Source organism: Orbicella faveolata, unplaced genomic scaffold (assembly GCF_042242905.1).
Source record: "Orbicella faveolata isolate gen_17 unplaced genomic scaffold, um_ofav_v1 contig_35, whole genome shotgun sequence".
In the NCBI taxonomy this organism is placed as follows: Eukaryota; Metazoa; Cnidaria; class Anthozoa; order Scleractinia; family Merulinidae; genus Orbicella; species Orbicella faveolata.
This window is the reverse complement of record NW_028301564.1, coordinates 1,228,121-1,249,503: the sequence shown is the minus strand read 5'-3', so window position 1 is coordinate 1,249,503 and position 21,383 is coordinate 1,228,121. Positions and strand designations below refer to the sequence as shown.

General features: G+C 36.6%; 1 protein-coding gene across 4 annotated transcripts; it reads right to left on the bottom strand.

The window, feature by feature from the left end:
* Positions 1–559: 559 nt before the first annotated feature.
* On the bottom strand, positions 560–20,800 carry LOC110056798 (galanin receptor type 1-like). Of its 4 annotated transcripts, none has more exons than XM_020763343.2 (3): positions 20,525–20,800; positions 2,988–3,509; positions 560–2,451 (listed from the first exon to the last, which is right to left on the bottom strand). In XM_020763343.2, the coding sequence occupies exons 2-3, from the start codon at positions 3,320–3,322 to the stop codon at positions 1,692–1,694; spliced, it is 1,095 nt and encodes a 364-aa protein (XP_020619002.1). In that variant the 5' UTR covers positions 3,323–3,509; positions 20,525–20,800; the 3' UTR covers positions 560–1,691. The 4 variants fall into 4 exon arrangements, with proteins under 4 accessions (XP_020619002.1, XP_020619003.1, XP_020619001.1 ...); XM_020763344.2 differs by lacking the exon at positions 20,525–20,800 and adding an exon at positions 19,415–19,597; XM_020763342.2 differs by lacking the exon at positions 20,525–20,800 and adding an exon at positions 13,157–13,612.
* Positions 20,801–21,383: the final 583 nt, after the last annotated feature.

The following is a 21,383-nucleotide window of genomic DNA, read 5'->3' as shown; positions in this document are numbered from 1 at the left end:
CATTTGTACACCTGGGTGGAGAGGAGCACTATAAGAGTACAGTGTCTTGCCCAAGAACACAACACAATGTCCCCGGCCAGGGTTCGAAAACAGCCTCTCAGTCCGGAGTCGAGCACACTAGTAACCACGGCGGCGACGACGAGGACAACGTCGGTTAAAAGATGATTTTATATTTTACCTACGAGTCTGGCGATACTCTAAAGTTATTTACTTTGTTTATCACTGTCAAAAATATCACAAAACTAGATCTGGAACACAGCAGTAAATTTGAAATAGAAATTAATAAAATTAGCCGTCGTGGTTCACGTTCTCCAGGCAATGCAGAATTTGATCATTTCACGTTGTCGCTTTGCAGAGGACGGCAAAGAAATGTAGCAAGAATATTAATTATAACGCACGTGCACAACCACTGTCGCGCTCATTAAATCATTTCTTTAGTGACGTTCCCGTTCTCTTTGCGGTCGCGGTTTTCTTAAATTCCCATTATCATGAGGCCACCTAGTTATTATCATTCTTTTTTATATATTTCTATTAGCTATTATTTCATTTATATCTATAATTTACTCCTTTTTACTTTGTTTATTCTCTCTAAAACGTCTTTTTACAATAATTCAATACAAATTAGCAGTGCCTTTAAGGTACTTTAACAACTCTTAGTTATTGTAAGTTTATCTATACACACTCTTGTCACTCTTCTCCGTTTTATTTAGTATATTCCATTTTCACTTAATGTACCTGGACTGGACAAAAATGACGAATTGGTTTATTCTAACAATACATGTGGTAATTGCGACCCTGTTTCTACAAAATACTTACTTAATGCTCAAATCTAGTTCGAAATGCTTGGAGAACAGCAAACTAATTCACTGCAGCAGTCTATTTAAGAATGCGTTTTCCATCTGAGATTGCCTAACTGAATTCTCACATGCATTTACAAACACAACTGATTGCTTTACAATTAACTAACCCACAAGAGTACTTCATGGATTTAACATCAAGTTGTAACGGTGTATAAGATGAGTTATATCCGGATGAGTGGCGGTACGACGGCGACGCCGAGGACAACGCCTAGTTATAAAATGGAGTTTACAATATATCTTTGAATTTTTGCAATTATCTAGACCTGTTCAGCCCGCCGATCGGTCTAAAAACTTGCTCAAATTAAATATGTAACGCCTGCGATCAACTTCTACAGAAGAAAATACGAAACATTGGCCGTCGTGGCTGACGTTCTTTAAAATACAACATACCCAGAGCTTGGCACTCTCACATAAAAAGGACTGGGTAGGAGTTCTTTTCAAAATATCCGACGACCAAGGGGGACCAAGATCCTGGTTTGTGGGCGTCGCTTGAAATTTTTTTCACCCGTAAGATAGGCACCAATTCTGAGAGCAAAAAAATATATCGGTTGAATTTCAAATATCTCCTGCCATAGTGTTTTTTTTTTCGGCTGAATACCATAAAAGGCACCGCAAAAGTTCTTGTTGTGGACCTTTTGAAGCTGAACACCCTTAGAGGTACCAAAACCACTTTCTTAACCCCTAAAAGGTACGACGAGCACCCCCCCCCGTCCTTTTTGTATGGGATTTCCCCCCCTACCCTCCCCCCGGGAGATTAGGCGACTTTTGTTTGAAAGAAGACTGTTAACCTGTAGTTTTACGTTGCCTTCAGATGATGTTTTCGAAGTAAACTTAGTAAGAGCCTCTGTGTTTGCAGTGGCACTTAAGAATCCTGACAAAGCCTTTCCTGAACTCGTCGTTCATGCCAGCGTAAAGAATTGGGTTGACACAGCTGTTGACATAAATCATGATACTTCCAAACGTGAGAAATTTGTCCAGGTGAGGCCAGCTGGCACCTGAACCAAACTCATACCACAACCACACCACCTGATTGGGCAGAAGACAAATGGCGTAGAGAAGAACAACTGCAACCAACATCTTCACAATCTTTGTCGTTCGCTTCAGGCGCTTTTCTTCTTGGCGTGCGTTGGAAGGTTTGTTAGTCGAGGAATCTTTGGGGCACTTCTTTAACGATGTTTGAGCGTAAGCAGCAGAGGGTTGATCGCTGGAGGGCGGTTCGCTTTCTTCAGGTTCCTCGATGTACTTGTTAGAAGCATTCTTAGCTTTGTTGTAGGCGCTCTCGGAAATCCCACTGGCTTGTCGGTTTCTCGCTAAGAGCGACGCCTGCTCGCGCAGCCTTAACGCGACCATCGAATACGCAAAGCCGATGATTAAGAGAGGAAGGGCATACTGGAAGATAAACAAGCCCATGGTGTACAGTTTCACAGCAAGAGCTACGGGCCAGTCCTCTACACAGTTACCATCTTGCATCTTCAGCGCCAGTATGTAGGGCAGCACTAACAGCAGAGACATGAGCCATGTTGAGCCAATAATGATGGTTGTTTGGGTCGTAGTGAAGCGTGGTTTCCATGGGTATATCACAGCCCGGTACCTAATAAACCAAATTATCGTGTTATCAGGGCTGAAATCATGGCTTCGCTATTAATACCGCATTTATATGTAATATCGACGTCTTAATCTAATTTGCCCAAAACAAATGACAGCTTGTTTTGCTAGAGAAGATGATATAAAACATAAGAATGATATTTATCTTTCTCACTAAGCGAAGGAAGGGTTAACTTTGAGGAAGTGTTGGTGATGATTAACCAATCGAAATTTGAAGCAAATAAAAAGTAAATGGCAGAAATCCCTCGGTCATTCAGAAAAATGGAGTTCAGTTAAATAGCTAAGTAAGAGTAAGAGACTTTATTTTATGAGGCTGACACGTAACAGTAACTAACATTACTGATCAACTTGTGGCCCTCTAAAAAGTACAAAAATACTATTATTTTTTCGGCAATGATATATCGAAAGGACATTTTTCCTATGATTAGTAAAAAGCTTATATTTTAAGCTCTTAAAAATGAGCACAAAATTGCTTTGGAGGTCGTTGCAAAATCGTGTTGGTCATAAAATTTCAAAACCTACCGATCGTAACTGATTGCTGCAAGAGTGGCAGCGGAGCAGTTTGTGAAGAGCGTCATAGCGGGCCACAACAGTTTACACATAGCAGCACCAAGAGGCCACACAGGATGGGTCACTTTCAAGGCGATATCAAACGGAATGCACAGCAACGCCACCATCAGATCAGACACCGCCAGGTTCACAAGGAGAAAGTTACGTGTTGTGCGCATGCGTGGTGTCTGTGAAATTACCAGGCAGACGAGAGTGTTTCCGGTCACACCACAAAGGAAGATGATGGCAAAGAAAGTGTATTCTGTTGCTTGGATACCAGTCATCGCAGTGTCGGTTAAATTTGTCATCAAGGTGTTTACAGAAGTGTGATTGCTAAGGAATACGAAACTTTATATTTACAGATAAAAATATGGCGTGTTTTCTGAGGAGACTATTTCAGGAATTAAAGAGAATAGTAGTTCCTTTCGATGTCCAATGATGCTTACAAATCACTCGAATCAAATCACTCAAGCCTTACAAATCACTCGAAGGTATCTGTAAAAACAAGAGACGTAGGAATTAGTTTTCTCTAACAATTCTGATAAAGAGAAACTGGATTAAATGGAACAATGACAGATTAATACAGATTACTTCTTTCAGAGGTTACAGGAAGTTTAGAGATATGGGAAATCATCTCTAGTTACGTAAGCATTTCAGGCAGTTCCAAAAAATAATAAAGCACATGAAAATAATTCAATTCAGTCTTTCACGGGAGTCGAACCTGTGACCTATCCGATATCGATTTGCCTTGCAAAAAATTATCCAGTCTTAAATCAGGAAAAACAAACACATCCTACTAAGAATTATAAGAAAACCTTTTCGCTTTTTAAGTTTATCCAAATTTGAAAAAAATAGCTGTCACGTTTAAATGTAGTATCCATATTTTCCATCTATATTTTATTACGATACATTTTTAACTGTATTATAACTACACTTATGAACCGTTCTTCATTTCCAAGCCAATGAATAGATTTTAGACGTTGCAACGTCGACCAAGAGCTGATCGATTATTTAGCAATGAAAAATGAATAAAACTTTTTGTAACTGCACAATATCAACTACTTCCCCTCATAACCTGATTATGATTAACTTTAAATGCACTTTACACTTCACTACAACACACCCACCACATTCCCACTCTAGGAAATTAAACGTGCTAATATTCACGCGAGAGTGTGTTTTAAATGAACGAGCAACAACTCATACTTCACTGGCGATGCTATTGTCTACTTCTTTGAGTATCTTTGTGTTATTTATGTTTATTGCAATTCATGGTGCTAAAATAATCATATGCGAACACAAAATGATAAATTCTTAAATCAAAAATAATGAAAAACAGGCCAAGTAATAATCTGTAAAAGAGTCCAGGACCCCATGTAAAAACGGATCACCGAATGGATTAGAAGTACATATTGTATCTAAGTAATACTAAAAGTGTAAAAAGTTAAACTGTTTTAGCTCCTAAAACTAATTTATTTTCTTCTATTTCGTCACTCGAGACAGCAAAAGGCTTGGGGCTTCAATTTTGTGATCAACCGTTGTTAATCTGGAAGTTATATTAGTATTCTCTAAGGTTTTTGCAATCTGATCTTTATTTTTTTTTCTTTCTGAATTTTCGGTGGCTTCTGTCCACCCTCGTCAGAAAATTCAGAAAAGAAACAGATCGGATAGTAAAAACCTTAATTAGAGAATGTCTATCAGCGATCGCAACACTGGAAGCAGTATTTATATCCTAAACAACTTAAAAACATTTTCCAACTAAAACACCCCCCAAGTAGTCGTTAGTCATCGCATTTAGTAATACCCTGCTTTGCAATCCTGGCTTTCCACGGTTTCAAAATGTCAGTTCAATATTTTCCATGCTGCCACTTAATATTAGTTCTGAGAAACATCGAGACTACATTCCATCTAGTTAGCGTTCTCAGGTTGGCCTTATCCTCTTCATATGTCCTTGTATTGACTTTATACTGAGCATTGATGTGCTGTAATACGAAATTCGTTTGTTGAACATTATTTGGCGTGTAAAGGTTAAGGAGAATCATCGCTCTTTTCCACGTTCAGTGTGACAGAAATGCAATATAATAAACGTGGATTTGTGCAATCCATCCACAGACAGCATACATGACAAAGCTGTCATATTCAGGAACTAATTTTGAACCAAACAGAACAACAGTATTCGATTCTCCACAGTTACCTGTGCGTCTAAATTTGGTGTAATTTCAAACGATGCACCTGTTTTTGAAACTAATAGTAAATGCACTAACTATCTAAAAACTAACCATGTATGAAATTTCACTAACAAAACACACCGTATCGTGAATCTTCCTATTTACCCTTTTCTGAGCTTTTCACACGTACATAGTGATTAGCATTCAAATTTCCATTTTGTGTTGATTTGGTACCTCAACAGTTGTCTCCGCTAAAGCGACATTTCGCTGTGCATATCTTCAAAACGCTGGTCATATCTTTGAAAACGTTGTGGTATTTTTAAAGACTTAAAGTCGCTAAACCCTCTCAAGATGTATGTATCTCTTAGAGCCTCGATCATGTTGTAAATTAAAAAGCCAGTTTCATCCTTATATGATATATACGTTATGTCAATCAAATGTGTCAAAATCGAAGAATTCATTCAGATTTCTATCAAACTTTGCCATTATTGTTTTCTGAAGTAATATTAAAAGCGAGTAGTGCACAGATAAAGCTGTGCTTCTTTCATTTTCAATGTTTTTTCCGGGTTTCTTAATTGTTTTTGTAAGATTAAAACTTCCTCCATTGTGAGAAACACTTCAAGACTCCTCTTACATAATAAATTAACATTAGTAAAAGAGACAAAGCGGTCGAATTTATCATAAACAAGGTAACCGGAAAAATGAACAACATAAATTTCGAAGGCATTTCTGGTTTATATTTCAACGTAGTGACAAATAAGTTATCGTAGTAAGTTAGCACTCGCGAAGAACGTTTGAGAATGTTGTGAATAGGGTTATGAGTGAGTAATGTTTTACTGCTGAAAGATTTTATGATAAAAGTTGGGGTAAAAACATTAATATAAATAATTCTAATGAGCAGATAATCAGACAGGTCAGACAGGAATACTTTTTGTCATTTTTCACATTATTTTTCAACGACAATTTGCTCTTTTATAGAATATTAAGCTTTAATAATTACATCATTCGCAAAATAGTACTCAAATGTATTTCACGCAAGGTTGATAATCTCCCCTATCCCCACCCCCCCCCCCCCCCGAAAAAAAAATTATATATATATTTGACTATGTGAGTCCAAGACTGAAGATCGCACTCGCTGCAAAACTAAAGAGAAAATAGTATTTTTGTTTTCGTTTTCTTCAGGTAAAAATGAAATTCTATAATTGCAAAGATAACGAGGTCAATAGCCCCAATTCAATTTTTTTTAAGCATTACAGTAAATAATTTACATTTTTAAGATAAAAAAAGAATGGCGTTTGACTCAGCGGAAATGAATAATCGAACACAAAAGATGCGCCGGTAGTTTCAAGCGCAATTGCAAGGGTAAAACTCTCTCCAATCTTGTTCCAATGACCCTTCTCGTCCAGGTGCGCAGAGAAAAATAGGCCCTGGGGTGCAAGGAGACCGGCTAACTACAGCAAGTCCTTTGATGTTTGAGCCACAGGAAAATACAACCATTTATCCATGTTACAGAGTAATTTCTTCAAACGAGAGATAAAGTTGTACAGAGCCTTGCGATGGGTTTTATCACAATTCGAGCTAGATAATTTCAAAATTTCGGAGTTTCCTCATATTGGGCACCTCGATCAGTTTTACATCAACGAAACATTGTGAGGACATGTCCATTTCGTCCAAAGGTCATCGATCTCAGATCGATCACGTTCTAAAACTGCCAATTGCAATGAAAACTATCAGTTATCAAAAATGCCTACGTGAAACATTTGCTTCAATTTTGGCACAGTAGCGGCAAGGGAAGTTAGTAGATAAAGGATTAAAAGAGATTTGCCGGTCATGGCCGGAAAAATGGTTTACTTCGCCCAATAATATTCTTGCCGTCGCATTATAATTTTGGAGTCCATAAAATGAGCATGGATTTATTAGACTTACTTTTTTTTTACCTTTTTTTTAAGTCTACTTCAGCCTATAATACAAGACAGGGAGGAAAACAATCATTGTGTCAGGTGGTAATATAATTTTCATCTATAGGACACTTGATGCATAAGTTCATCAAGGTCGGTCTTCTCTTGGTGGTTGATGGAGGTAGAAACAAAATCACCTCGTTCTGATTTCAAAAAACCAAGGGCTTTTGACTCTTCAAGGCTCGTAACCTCATCGATAGCATCTTAGTTTACTTTATCAGATTCGGAGCGCTGTTGAAAACATAGATACGTGACATAATTAAACAACAAAGTGGAAAATGGAACCCAGTCAAATCCAGAACAAATACAACTCATATCATCTGATCGGTTTACGACGTGAAGTGCCGAGTGGAATTTGTTTAAGCTGATAAAATTTAAATCTCTCTGTTAACAAACAATCTGATTCTGCAGTTATAATCACAAATTAAAAATTCCCTGAAACTGTTTTTCAGTTGGTTTTGCTGCTTTCTCTCACCATGAAATACCACTAAAATGAAACTGGCTGTATTTTGCCGAGCCATACGATGTTTTTGATACAGCTTTCAGCATTTCCTGGCGAGTCATGCCGTGGATAGATAATATAAATTGAGTCATTTGATAGTTATCAGACTAGGACGCCCACTCCAGCACTTACTTTAAGCGGCTTATAAATGTAAATCACCTATCACAACCTTATTTCACAGAAACTCTCTTTTCCATCGAACTTAGGCGGATGTTAAACCGCCGAGCCCAATCACTTTAATCCTGTCCGCGGTCAAAGCCACTATTCCAATAATAGAAAAACTTAAATCCAAACTAAAACTTGAATATAAAACGATTCTCGCAAGTCTGAGCGGAGCCAAATTCATAGAATAATGCTGTGATGTCTTTTTACTCCTATTGTCTCGATATTGTCAGCAGGTTTACAGAAGGTTGATGCTGAAGAAAACAAAAAGCATAGCCAAAAAGGAAAAAACCGAACTCAGTTCAGCAATATGCAACATGATTAGTCGTTCTCGGCCTCTATGAACCAGTAGAGAGAGTTGCTATTATTGTCAACCAAGTATCCCCTATAATTTTTTCCTGCGAAATTAAAGTGACAAAAACACCTGTCGAACTCATGATATATTACACCACAAAATTAAATATTTTCTCCCATGCATGAATTTTTGTCCCTAGCTTTATTGTCAGTATTCAAATTTCGGCTAAGAATTATGAAGCATTTACAGACACATTTATTTTCGATGAAAATGATGCCGCTTTCTGTGTTACTCGATATTGTTTTTGTTTTACGTATTTTGAAAATATTCGAATTAATCGCTATGTCTGATGATTTGTAATATAATTTGAAACTGAGAGCAATTTTGCCTCTGCTTGTTAAAAGCCTTATATTTTGTCGTGCCATAGACTGTGCTCGGTTAACGAGTTAAAACTGATGTTTCAAGTCACATTTAGGTCCAGGTTTATCTCTCCAAGATAGACGCCTCGTAAAACAGCTAACAGTCACCTCTCCTTCAACTTTCCCCAAAGACGAAGCTTTTTAACAACGCTCCTTACTTAAAACGTCCTAATATTAACAAAACGTTAAGAGTAACATCTTGGCTGACTTGGAAATGCCCTTAACGGTAGTTTCATGGAGTTTACTGATTATTGAAGCCTGCACTTCATTCAGTAAGTTGCTCTTATGTGTTTTTCACTTAACAAAACAATAACTAACAAAGAAACACAAAAGCCCCCAAGCTTAAAGACAAGCAAAATACTTACCGGCAATCTTTAACTGTTAAAGTTACCGTTAAATGTCTCTCGATATATAATAAATGTTATTGTTAGGAAGCAAGGAGTTATGGAGTCGAGTGGACGGTATCAGAGTTTTAGCTAAAAAGCTTTCAAACCGACAGCAGCGCTCTAAACTCTTCAAAATGTAAACATTATCGTGGTTGGGCAGTTGATTTATTCCCTCAGAAGCCAATCTTATCGCCACTATCTGTTAATATTATGGAAATTGACATTACACACGTGAAGTCTGTTATCACCATGGATACAACATAGTATTTGGAAACGAAATCTCCTGGAGTTAAGATATATGGCACTTTAATTTCAACATCATCTACTGTACATCTTTGCTTAAAGGGCGAACACGATAAGAAAGGCATCCAGGCCTTATCCAGACATTTTATCTGCGTATTACATATTTTCTTTGAAAGGTTCTTGAAAAAACAAAGCCATTGGAGTAGTTCATTTGGAAAATATTATAATAATTTCATTAAGCATTCAACTTGCACATTTTCCATGATTGCGAGAAATAACAAAGTAAATAATTTAGCACAGTGAAACCTACTTTATGTGCTATTTGCGTGCAAGTAATATTCTACTACATAAGACAGCATGTAAATCCTTTTATTTTTTCCAAAACTAATGTTTTGAAAACGAAGAGTACAAATATATAATGCGGGTCGCTCAGCTTCGCTGAGACTGTTTCAACGCCTGCCGGTCATGTAGGTAGCGTCCCAGTTGAATTAACTGGCGTATAATTGCCGCATATTTGACACCCTTGAGCATGCGAACAAACGAATAAAAAAGTGGGCTTTTTGGTTAAACTTGTCACGAAGCAAAGTTAGGAGACACAGTTGTCCCCTCGAGAAGAAAGTGCCATGGCACAATCCATGTTGTTGGAAATCGCCATGTCTCTTATAAACCCCATTACATTCACGTCTGTTATCGAGAATACGTCCGTATGACCACAAGAGGTGATTGAGGATCTTCATCTCTCAACATGATTTATAAATTTGACCTTAAGGCGTCCATTACAAAAGTTACCTGCTCCTAGTCATACAGATCCGACAGGATACGTTGAAGCTAGTTCATCGATTTACCGACAATTTCGCCGCGTTTGATTTTCGAAACTTTACTTCACAAACTTGTAATCTTATCGCGTCCATTACAGAAAAAGAGCCTGATTCCAAAGATCTGATACGTTACAGATTAGCTAAGAAGTGGTTAAAAATCATTTTTGCGTATATTTAATTTTAGTATATACATACTAAGTGATCATGGTGTTTTAAGCAATCTGATTGGTTCGCTATCTCTGGCCTGAATGAACATTATTCATATCCTACCGATTGAATAATGTAGGATCCAAGCAAAAACAAAATGGCCGACGTAAACTCGCGTTTCGCCAGTGTTTCTAAATAGGAAATCCTGAGAATACACAATTTACAAGAAAATGCTTTACCAGAAAATACAAAGAATTAAGGCTATGAAATTTAAAAACACTTACTGACGTTCGACTTTCGAGCAGTTTCAGGACATGTCATTGGTAATCACAGATTTCATCAATCTAAGCAAACCCGGTATTGGCAGAAATGAATGCCGCATGATTCATTGGCAGAAGCATCAAGTGCTATTCAACGAAACATCTCCTTTTCGTTTTCCAAGAAAACATTAAGGTTTCCCCAAAGTCCCGTGCACACAGTATAATTTCAGGTTGATCCTTCGCTAACGGCTCTTTCAATTTTCATTTCAAGTGAAAAAGAAAACTTAGACTTTAGATCAAGACTGGTGATTTCAACGCTGTTAAAAGATCATTTTGGTAGATTGTGAGGAGGATTTCCTCGAAAGGTTACCTAGATTTGCCATGTTTGAAGATTCTTTCTCCAACTCATTAATAATTCATCAAGTTAGAACAAAGAAAATTACAACCGTGAAGAAGGTTTGGATACCCGATCTTAATTAGCATAAATTTTGACGACTTTACTTCTCCGTTTACTCCTTAGGTTTTGTTTCGATTTGAGAAGACATATCAAACACCCGAGACAGTGTTTCATCGGCTATCCAAACACCTCGAATTTCGTCAAAAATACTCCGCTGCGTGTCGTGTTTTCAACTCCCTTCTTGGTGTTTGGATATCCCGATGAAATACTGTCTCTCGTGTTTGATATATTACGTCAATAGTTTCGCGCTTGCTTCGTGCCGTTTGCGCGTTTTCCACGCATGAATTGAGAGGTCAATTAAATCGACTTTTAATAGTTTCCTTTTCGTCTGTTGTTGAGATCACTTGGTAAGTATACACTAAAACAAATATTCTTTTCAATCTCGGTGAATAGCGGCACTGTTCACTTCGATTTCAAAGATCAAATAATTGTTAATTGTACTGATCACTTTTATGTATGCCCATTTTCGGGTGTTAACTCACTAGCAGTCCAAGCTACAATTCTGTGAAAGAACTGCAAAAAGGGTTGCAAACCGGATGAAAGTTTTAACATAATTTCCAGTGTGAAGCGAACCGTACTCATGTCAGAAAAGCAAAAAAAAAATAAAAAATAAAAACTCCGCCTTGAACAGCTTACAAATAATAGATCATGTATTGTGCTAGCTTTTTGGCTCTCTTTTCTAGTAGTCTGATGCCCTGAGCAACTCATACGGGTTAAGAAACAGTTTCCCTTAACTTAAAAAGAAACGCAACAAATTAAAGTGGTGACTGCAGCACAATCTGTCGACTAATCTACAAGTGGTCTTCTTCAAGCTTAAAAGAAGGGAAAATATTTGTCATGAATGCCCTCAGGAAGACAAGGTAAACAAGCGAACCGGTGTCCTTTGCACAAAGATAAATGTACATTTATTGTTAAAATCCAAGGGAAGGCAAACGATTAACATGATTAATAATAAAAGTTTCCTCGTGTGATGAAACAGAAAAAGGATGATTTTCTTTTTTTTTTCAAGGAACAGCACTTTCAGTCGACCGTTTTATCTGGACAAGCAGTTCGAAATAAATCTCGGTAGCAAGGAAAGTAATTTTCGTCAAAATATCGTGTTATCCAATACTTGTTATACTGTAAACACCATCCATGCTCACTTAGTTCTCACTGTATTATGGTCATCAATATTATTCTGTTTGTTATTTGGATTCCTGTGTGTGATTGCGCTTTTCAACAAAACGCTTAGCATTGATGACAGTCCTCTTAACAGTCTTTTTTTTTTTTGGCGTAAACTAAAAGTGCTGACGTGTTGACGTTAGGCCTTGGTTAGGGCTTCATATTGACGTTATCCAAAGAAAAGCTGACCCCGAGATCGCATGGCTGCATATCCTAGTTCACTAACAACATCCCTATAGAGGAAATTCCTGGCTACGTACATTTATTTAATAACACTTCATTTTACCTATTTATAACTTCTATTATTACAAACTTCAGTGCTGCATATAAACCAGTGTAAATAAGTTCGAGATTTTCCAAAGATGAAATCGACTGCGTTGTGACTCACTCTCTCATATACATGCAGCACAGATGGTTAGATAAATTTGGCCAGCACATGTTTAAATGAATCCACACATGAGAGATGAAGATCGGCGGGTCATAGTCTCTCTGTTTGATACATTTGTTTCAGTTTTCATAGTAAATCAAAACAGCCTTCTGATAGATTCTTTGGTTTCTGCGAAGGATCAACTTCTTATCTCTCCAAACAATGCCACGGTATCAACAAGCAGGAAAGTGATGCCAATGATGGGAATCACACAGTTTGAGAAAGAGATGCCGTGATCGCAAATATGCGAAGCTTAATTCTTAGGCTGAACTCACAATTACATAACGTCTGCAAGTCAATATATAGAAGTATTTTCTTTCTATTGGCACGAGACTTACTTGACTTTAATGAGTTAGCGACGCAAAGTATTACCTTCCTGTATGATGTCGTTTAGCGAAATTCTTTAACATAGAATGAAATAAGTTCAAATGCTTAAGACATAAAAAATAGTTAACTAGTTCTTCCGAGAATAAGAAAAAATGAAGCTGGTGTCAACTGAACGTTTCTAATACTATTGTATTGACAACCTTCAATCGCTTATTTAATATCAGTTTTCGCAATGTATCATCTTCAGTCTATACCAAAATATATTTGTTAAGCAAAACCATTATGGTATAATCAGAGTTATCGGCCATATTGAGCCGTGAATATATTTCACTGAGTGTTACATGCAGTTAAGTTGCTTATCGCCAAACCAGCGGTATACGATGAAAGTAACTCATTTACTTGGCAAACTTACCCTTCCAAACGCAAGGCTCTCACAGAAGATTTCGTCGATTGCAGCCAATCATTCACAATGTACTGTGCGTAAAGCAAACGATTTGGATGACTGCGAGATTACAGCTGGCATTAACGTCGCAATCTTCATGCCAAGGCGAGAGAGAAGACGTGTTTTATTGCCTAATAAAATACCGATGAACGTGTGCTTCACAGCGTATTTTTATTAACGTGTCATCTTCCCTTGGGTTGGACACACCTCGTCTGGCATTTCCGAACATTCCCCACGCCCCTTGAAATCTCCCATATCACTTTAAATGTTTATTTTTCGGTAACTAAGTGATCAAAAGAGCCTTATTCAACCCTCCCTTTTACGGATCTAAACGTACTTCCAACTTTACAGAAGATTTAACTGTAATCCAGATTGCAGTGAAACTGTAAGTAGATAGCCTCGAACACGATGAAAAAACATGAAAATGTCCTTGTTGATTAACCTTTCACCCGATTTGGCAAAAAACAACCGACTCTGTAACTAACGGGATTTTCCAAAATCTCGACTAGGTGTATCAGGAGAAGGAGCTTGGGAAAGAAATATGTACTGGCAATGTAATTTTTCTTTAGTTACAAGTATAGGAAAAACAGCTTTATGGCTGGGAATAAGAGGCATGATCATACGGACAAAACGCTTTGAAAATAGCCAAAGTTCTCCAATGGAACTTGTTAAAAAATAACTTAACTTTTAATAAAGCGTTCCTTTTTCCACTGTAAGTATCAACAAAATTCCCACACGAACTGATCTGCTTTAATCAGTCACCAAGCCCTTGAATTGAAAGAGTTCAATTGGTAATGAAGTTATAAACACGTAAAATATTGTTAATCCGCTTAGAGTAACCTTTAAATCCTTACGTCAAAGACAAAATGTCTCAATTTCTTCATATGAACTGATTGACATACAGTTATTTGCTATACAAGCTGTGTCTCTGCTGGCCTATAGATAACATGGTCTATTGGAAGGTCGATGGTTTCTCGCCTCACAACTCCAAAATGTAAGGGGATATTTGCTACGTTTTAATCTTGGGAATTTTAATCCCTTTTAAAGGATTAAGCAACAGCAACTTATACTTTTCTCGATGAATGACTGTGAGTTGAGTTTTCATGGCGTGTTATGTATTTGTAATTGCAGTTCTCAGTGAATGAACATAACAAGGAAATGCGAGTGTTTAGTAAAATCCAATAACAAATATTAATATTTAAAAAGAATACATTAATAGTTGTGTAGGTGAAAATTATTTTCAGTAGCTTAAAAGCAAGCAGTTATATTGAACAGTTTTCACTAATCTTCTGCTTTCAAATAGTGCACATCAGTATGTAATGACAGAGATAACAGGGTACAATAATAGCAATTCATAGTACAATGATAACAATTCATTCAATGAAGAGCTTGCACTATCTGCTTGGTACTTGTTACTTGAATTTTATTCATTTTGTGTATGTCCCATGTATAATTTTTTATATATATTTTGATAAACATCTGCGCAGTATTCGGTAGCCAAACAATTTGACTGCAGATGATCCAAAGTATCTTGTGTAGAGATGGTAGCTACTGCCCTTCGAATACACTCTGGTTTTCGTCACCACGTTATTTCTACAGTGAATGGGTTTAATTATATGAATCATTTTTAACGTTGCAATGATGAATGATGGTAACCAGTCACATACTTAGCATAAACTATACTTTAAAAATAGTTAAACATCTGATATGCTGAAAAGCGATATCTGAAGACAGGCAAAGGTCACATGGAAATGATATTCCAAAACGCATACCGAATTTCCTGAAAAAATGCCTCTTTTTTTTTTTTTTTTAAATTTCCTCCTCTTTGTTCCTTTCCAAACTTAATAAACTACTGAATTAGGTTTGACAGTGTTTTTTCTAGTGTTAAAATTCCTCTTTCACTTCCTTAATGCATCATGTTTCCGACTGACGTCCAGTCCGAGGAGTGGGTGTTTGTTGTGTATGCAATTTCATGACGCTCATATGGGGGCGGCTATTTCAAACAGTTGATGCCCCCAAATACTCCAGGTTCGACTTGATATACAGCGAGGCTTAAATGTAGAGGACACGTTTATCAGAAAGCTTGTTATAATTACCCTGAATCTTTTTCAATCCACCAATTTGACTTAATGCATTGCAACCCTTCATTCAATCATTTTGCCCGATCGATAGTCTTTGTTAATAATTTTAGGCTTGAAAGCAATTTTATCAAGTTTTCTTTATACATAGCTGACTTTCCAAGGTCAAGATATAAGATAGTAAAAAGAAATTAATGAATCACAGATGACGATGTAAGGAATGGGAAAAGATCTTCACAAAGGGGAAGCCTCAGGGAAGACTGGGTGTCAAAATTGCAACCATTATTTCTCCTTCGATCGGGCAGAAAGATATATAATTTTGGTCAATTTGTGAAACAATTATATTTTTTCGCCTGTAATATAGCTAACTGATTTAGTTTTAACTTCAGTGGAGAACGCCAAGAACTGAGTCTTTTAAAGGGGCTCAGCCACGGTATTTTGAGTTATTTTGGCCGCAAACAAAATTACCTTTAAATGGTAGGAAACCTGAAAATAACGGTTTGATAAGTTAAAATAACACTTAAGACATAATGATAAACCATAAAGGAACAAGGATGGCTAAGGATGGAGAAGATTAACACGGATTACAAACGACGAATTTGAAAAATTGAGGCTAAACTTTTCAATACGTGCAAACCGTGACTGAGCTCCTTTAAAATAATTTGCTCAAATTCTCCACTGTTCTTCCTTTGTAAACCCAATTTAGTGTTATGTGGTAATCTTGTGTTGCATTTTAAGATATTTTTTAGTTTACCAAAAAAATGACTTTTACACGTTAGTGTTAATTATGGTTTACCTCTTGGTTTTCATTCGCAATACGGGTCCTGAATAAAAATTCTTAGAAAAAACCGGACCATGCAAGTTTTGTTTTTCTTTTTCAAATTTGCCTCGCGTATATGATGTTAATGTTAGAAAACAAAACTGCAGGTATAGCAGGTGACACATATTGGCAAATGATTAAAACGTAACAAACCGACTGAACTTAAACTCCCTTTTTATTGTCCGCCTATGACGAGCATCTAACAAACACAAATTCGCTATAATGCACAACACGAAGAGTATAGCATTTTCGGTTTTCAAATGAAAACAGAATTCCTAGATAGAGTTTTGTAACAATTTGATATAAATAAAGCTTCACTGAAACCTAGGATAAGGGTTATACACATTCGTGTGAAAATGTCTGAAAAGTGTGAAAATCTAGTTCACTACTGTGTTCCTCTCGCTCGTCGAAAATATTCGCCCACTCACAATCAATTGTATTAAATCCCTGAATCTTTCCAGTCATTTTATTTCCCATTAAATCAGTGTAACTGTCCGAGGTTACAATGTAGCGCTGAGTGGACTGAAGAACACGTTTCCTTTGATCATGTCTTGCCGGGTCTAGCCGGCGGTCAGTTAACGAGTCCTGACATCAGAAATATCGCACTTCCATTTAGAGTTATTTACTTCCCCAATCTGCACCGCCATCATGCCAGCTATTGGCGGCTTATTTCACGAGTGTAAATTTCTAAAACAGAACGCCGCTGTTTTGCGTGCAAATGTACGCTGAATCGTATTTTCTGACAACGAGAAATAAACAGCCAGTGGGAATAACAGTAATGGCCCATACATTTAAAATTTTGATTAAAAAATAAATCTGCCTGCAGCTAACAATTTGCACTTTGTCGCCAAATGAAAAAAGTGCCGCTCGATGTTGATTCAGCTGAGTTTCCTGTTTTGATGCAAAATAACCAATAAAAGGTTTTGTTCAATGAAATAGAAAGGTTCCACAAGAATATATTCTTTATGTGCACCGATGTTTTTTGGTGTGTAGTCAATGTATCAAGAAATATCTAAGCCTTTGAATAATGTTTTGTTCTTGTCAATTCTACAAAGATATATTCCGCCCTCCCTTGGTCACAATGACAAAGCATTGTTCTTTTTTGTTTCCTTTGGTACAGACTAAGGGTTAATCTAACGATGCTGAGTACTTCCCTCGGTTAGTTTCATAAAGTTAGCGGCAAAACATACAATTGACAGAGGATTAACTTTCACGGTGCTGAATTTTGTGAATTCTAAGCAGAACAAAATCAAAAGTATTTGTTCAGTATAGTATATGCTTTTAAAGAGTAGTTCTAACAAACGGAGAAAAATCATTGTGTATCAATTGTGAATCTCCTATTAACACTGAATGTTAAAGCAGGCAGGCACCATTTAGTTTAACTGACATTCTCTGGCTTAAAATCACAGTTTTTGTCATAAGTTTACACCAAATCACGCCGAGATTTAGCCGGTGAGTGTAAATCAGAATGACTAGCGACATGTTCTGTTTTTTGTGTATTTCTGGACATTATTTCAGGCGACAAAACGGAGAACCTTTTCATTATATAGTAAGTTATTTAAATCTGGAATTCAAAAACAACAAACTCTTACCACGAAGTGTTCCGCTCGCTTTCAGCAGGAATTCATAAAATAAGTTTTACGGGCAACTTTGAATAATAATAAGGTTGATAAAGCATTAACGCAACGACCATAAGAAAGCATTAATTGCACTAAAATCACTTCCAAAAGCGATAATTGCTTTTGGAGATGTTTTCTAATGAAAGAAGCCTGGGTTATATTGTGTGCTGTGAATTAAGTCCTTAAAGCTCTTGAAGAAAGAAATCTCAACAGGAACTGATTTATTTAAGCCATTATCTTCTTGTCCCAGGCCTAATTCTTTCCCTTTCTTGTTAAATGATCTTATTGTATGCTTACGTTCTCACTACTTGATTACGCGGAAATCATGTGTTCATTTGAGAAGAACTGGTCAATTTATTGGAAACAACAAGAAATGCTGTGTTCTCACCCGAGGCATCTTGGGATTCAACGGGACAGCGTTGCTTTTGTAGTGTATATTTTGTCCAATTTAAGTCATCATTTTTAATTTCACAGCTAAAATATGTCAGTTTTCTACAGAGGGGAGACATGTTACTTTCCAAGGGAAAATCTTCCTTACACCTGTACAAAAAAAGTACAATTTTTGTTTTCGATTTTCTCCTTAGCATATTTACAAATACAACATATAACAAATATAACATCTTGCAGAGAAGAAAAAATCATTGTAATAATAAATTTATAAAACTTTGTTTTCATCCAAATAATCAAGTATAATTTCTTCATTAGCAAAGTTTTGTAAGGCCGAATAAGCCAAGAATCAACCTAAGCCGTATGAAGAAAATAGTGCAGTAAAGCAACACTCCTCAATGCAAGTGGCAGTGTTTAAATGTAAATTAAAATGATTCTTGCTATGTTTGACTTGTAGGACTGTGTTTACTCTAATGCCAGGACTTTTCTTCATTAAACCAACACATTAAACTAACACATTTACAATTTATGCATAAGTTTTTACGTCCCACGTAAAATTCTACAGGATGAAAAACGTCCCATGTTATAGTTAAGGCATTCTAAAGGCTTGATAGTTTCCAGTGAACATTTGAGCATTAATGGCAAAAATAAAGTTACCAAAAAAACCTCATAGCATGTTAATATCTTGAATAAAGGTAAGAAGATCTTATCGAGACTTAAACTCTCAAGCTGACCACGCTAGAGAATATTATATTTGAAGCTACCCATATTTTAACAAAAACGGATGTTTCGTGTCAGTTCAAAACACAATAAGACACGCTTTTAAGCATTCTTACGAGGTTTGACATTAACTTTCTCGTGAATGCTTAAGAATTGATGATGATCCTCGATTTTTCCCTTCGATTTATGGCCCACGCACTTCGGGCTTTGGCCTTAAATCGATTTGGAAAAAACTCAGTCCGTAACTTGCAGTACGGACCTCAGACTGGGTAGGTAAAGGGTATCTGTCTTCACCTCAGTACAAGTGACTATAGGTTTTACGTCCTCTGTTAAAAATCTGACAAGGTCCAGCGAAGGCAAGACATCCAGCCGGTATTTGAGAACTGTCTCATCTGATGGCATGATTGGTAGTGTATTTTGGAAGGAGCAATCGCTAACACCAGAAAATTACAAACGCAGGAGGGGTGAGAGATTCCGGATGTGAAGATTGCAAACAAAGAGCTTGAGGGAAACACGGACGTTAAATCAATTTAAACTGTGCGTTGATCTTCGATTTTGAGTTTATAACTAGCACGTGACTCATCATGGGAAAGACAGAGCTCACCTGACATCAAAATTTTGCTGCCTGAAAAATCTTCTTGACAAACAAAAGCAATGCCGATTATCCATTATCCATTCGAGAATCTCTACAGTTATGGTAAAAAGTGGAATATGTGTTTTTGTGCTGATATGATTCAACTTCTGAATTCTAATACAAGTTGGAAAAGGCAAAGTTAGTTGGCGTTTTACCCATTAAATTGACCGAGAATGGGCCTGGGTCGGTTACTAGGACGGCAGCTGAGTTTGCTAAAGCGTCCTGAACCGATGCAGCCGGTAGAACTGTTGTTTGAACAGTAATTCGTTTTGCGTGGTAGAATTAAAAAAGCGTACACATATTAAAAAAGCATCCTGCAGCATTTCCAACAAACCTGTCGACTTTAAATATTTTTAACGTTTTTAATATTTTAAATGTTGACTTTTGAACACCTATCCATTTCAGCTATCATTATTTGTTTCATCCATTATCATTTAATATTTAAGTGTATATTAATTAATCATTTTAGATAGTGTAGGTCCACATCAGGACTTATTGTCTTGCCAGTTCCCCAACCTGCTTTGCCAAATAAATTATGTATGTATGTATGTTTGTATGTATATGTAAGGGATTAGAATAGGCGACGCAAATAAAGGATACTAATGGTACTTGCTGAAACTGCATTTTACAAAAAGATTAATTCTTTTGTTGAAGACGCTAATTTATAAATATGATAGTCTGGAGGACTGAGTCATTTCGTAAACCATGTATTAAACAAAGTCGAGAAAAACACATTCAGGGTTCAGTGAATATCGAAGTATACTCCTTCGATCGAACAATAATTACTAATAATTGTCCTGTTCTTTACTGCAGCGTTTTCATAAAATCTGCTGAAAACAGATAGAAAATATATGTTTCGCAAAAATAAATTGAAGCCTTTGAAAATCTTTAAGTATTGTTCGGTCTGGTCGCCTCTATCATTTCGCCGCTCAATGTCAAAAGAAGTTGTTTTCAGTACACCAGTGTGCTGGTACAAACATCTTTACCCAGTACGTACTTTCAAGACGACTGAGCTCCTAAAGAAGTAAACTGAGGTTCAAATAAGAATTGATATCAGTAATTGTTGTTAACGCAACTTACCTTCTTTCGAGAGCGAAATTGTGTGCAAGAATCGGCTTTCGTGTGTGATTCAAAGAGTTGCACTGAAACAATACATAATTCTGCCACCAACTGAATAAAAAGCCCCAGGGCCGGGTGTTTAAGTGGAAAACACTACGAAGCTAAAATATTCAGCCTTTCTTACACCGCACGTTTGATTAATAGTTGTAGTCGAATATTCGCTGGTGTGATAATCAATTATTAAATTGTCAATATTAACGAAAATGTTCAAGTTGCTTTCTCGGCCCTGCCAAATGTTTTTAATATTTCTATATTTGTGCGCAAATTAAAACAACCATTTTTGACATGTCTTTCGTAAATGGCAGTCTTTTTTTTTTGTCATTTAAGACGACCTCACATAGAAGTAACTGAAATGATTGTTTTGACATTTTCTAGAAGGTAGTTAAATTCAACTGATGACCAGCTTTATTTCCGAAAGCTATAAATCCACTGACTCGATCTTTCCTAATATATCGATCAGGGATCCAATTAATATCCCTCCCAAAATCATTAAAAATTCATCAAGTTACAACTAAATTCAAGTTTCGGTTGCGAATGTGTATAAAATAATCGAGTACGTGTTTCATCGCATTTTCGAATACCTAGATATTTGTCAAAAATACCCCGCCGCGGCTGGGTTGCATTTTCAATTACCTCCTCATCAGATTTTAAAGACCATAAGGAGAGGATGAAACACTGTCTCGAGTGTTTGAGATGTTACTCCAAAGGAGCGTTTTATCATGAGGGAAACTCGTTTAATATTTATTATTTTTATAAATTAAAGACTGTATATTGTGTTTGCAAATTAACATCAGCTGAGTAAAATTGGTGGAGAATTAAT

Excerpts from the sequence above, each read along its gene's own strand:
- LOC110056798 (XM_020763343.2), bottom strand. The coding sequence starts at position 3,322 with ATGACAAATTTAACCGACACTGCGATGACTGGTATCCAAGCAACAGAA. Across the intron at positions 2,452-2,987 it reads GCAGCAATCAGTTACGATCG|GTACCGGGCTGTGATATACC; the intron begins GTAGGTTTTGAA and ends TTGGTTTATTAG.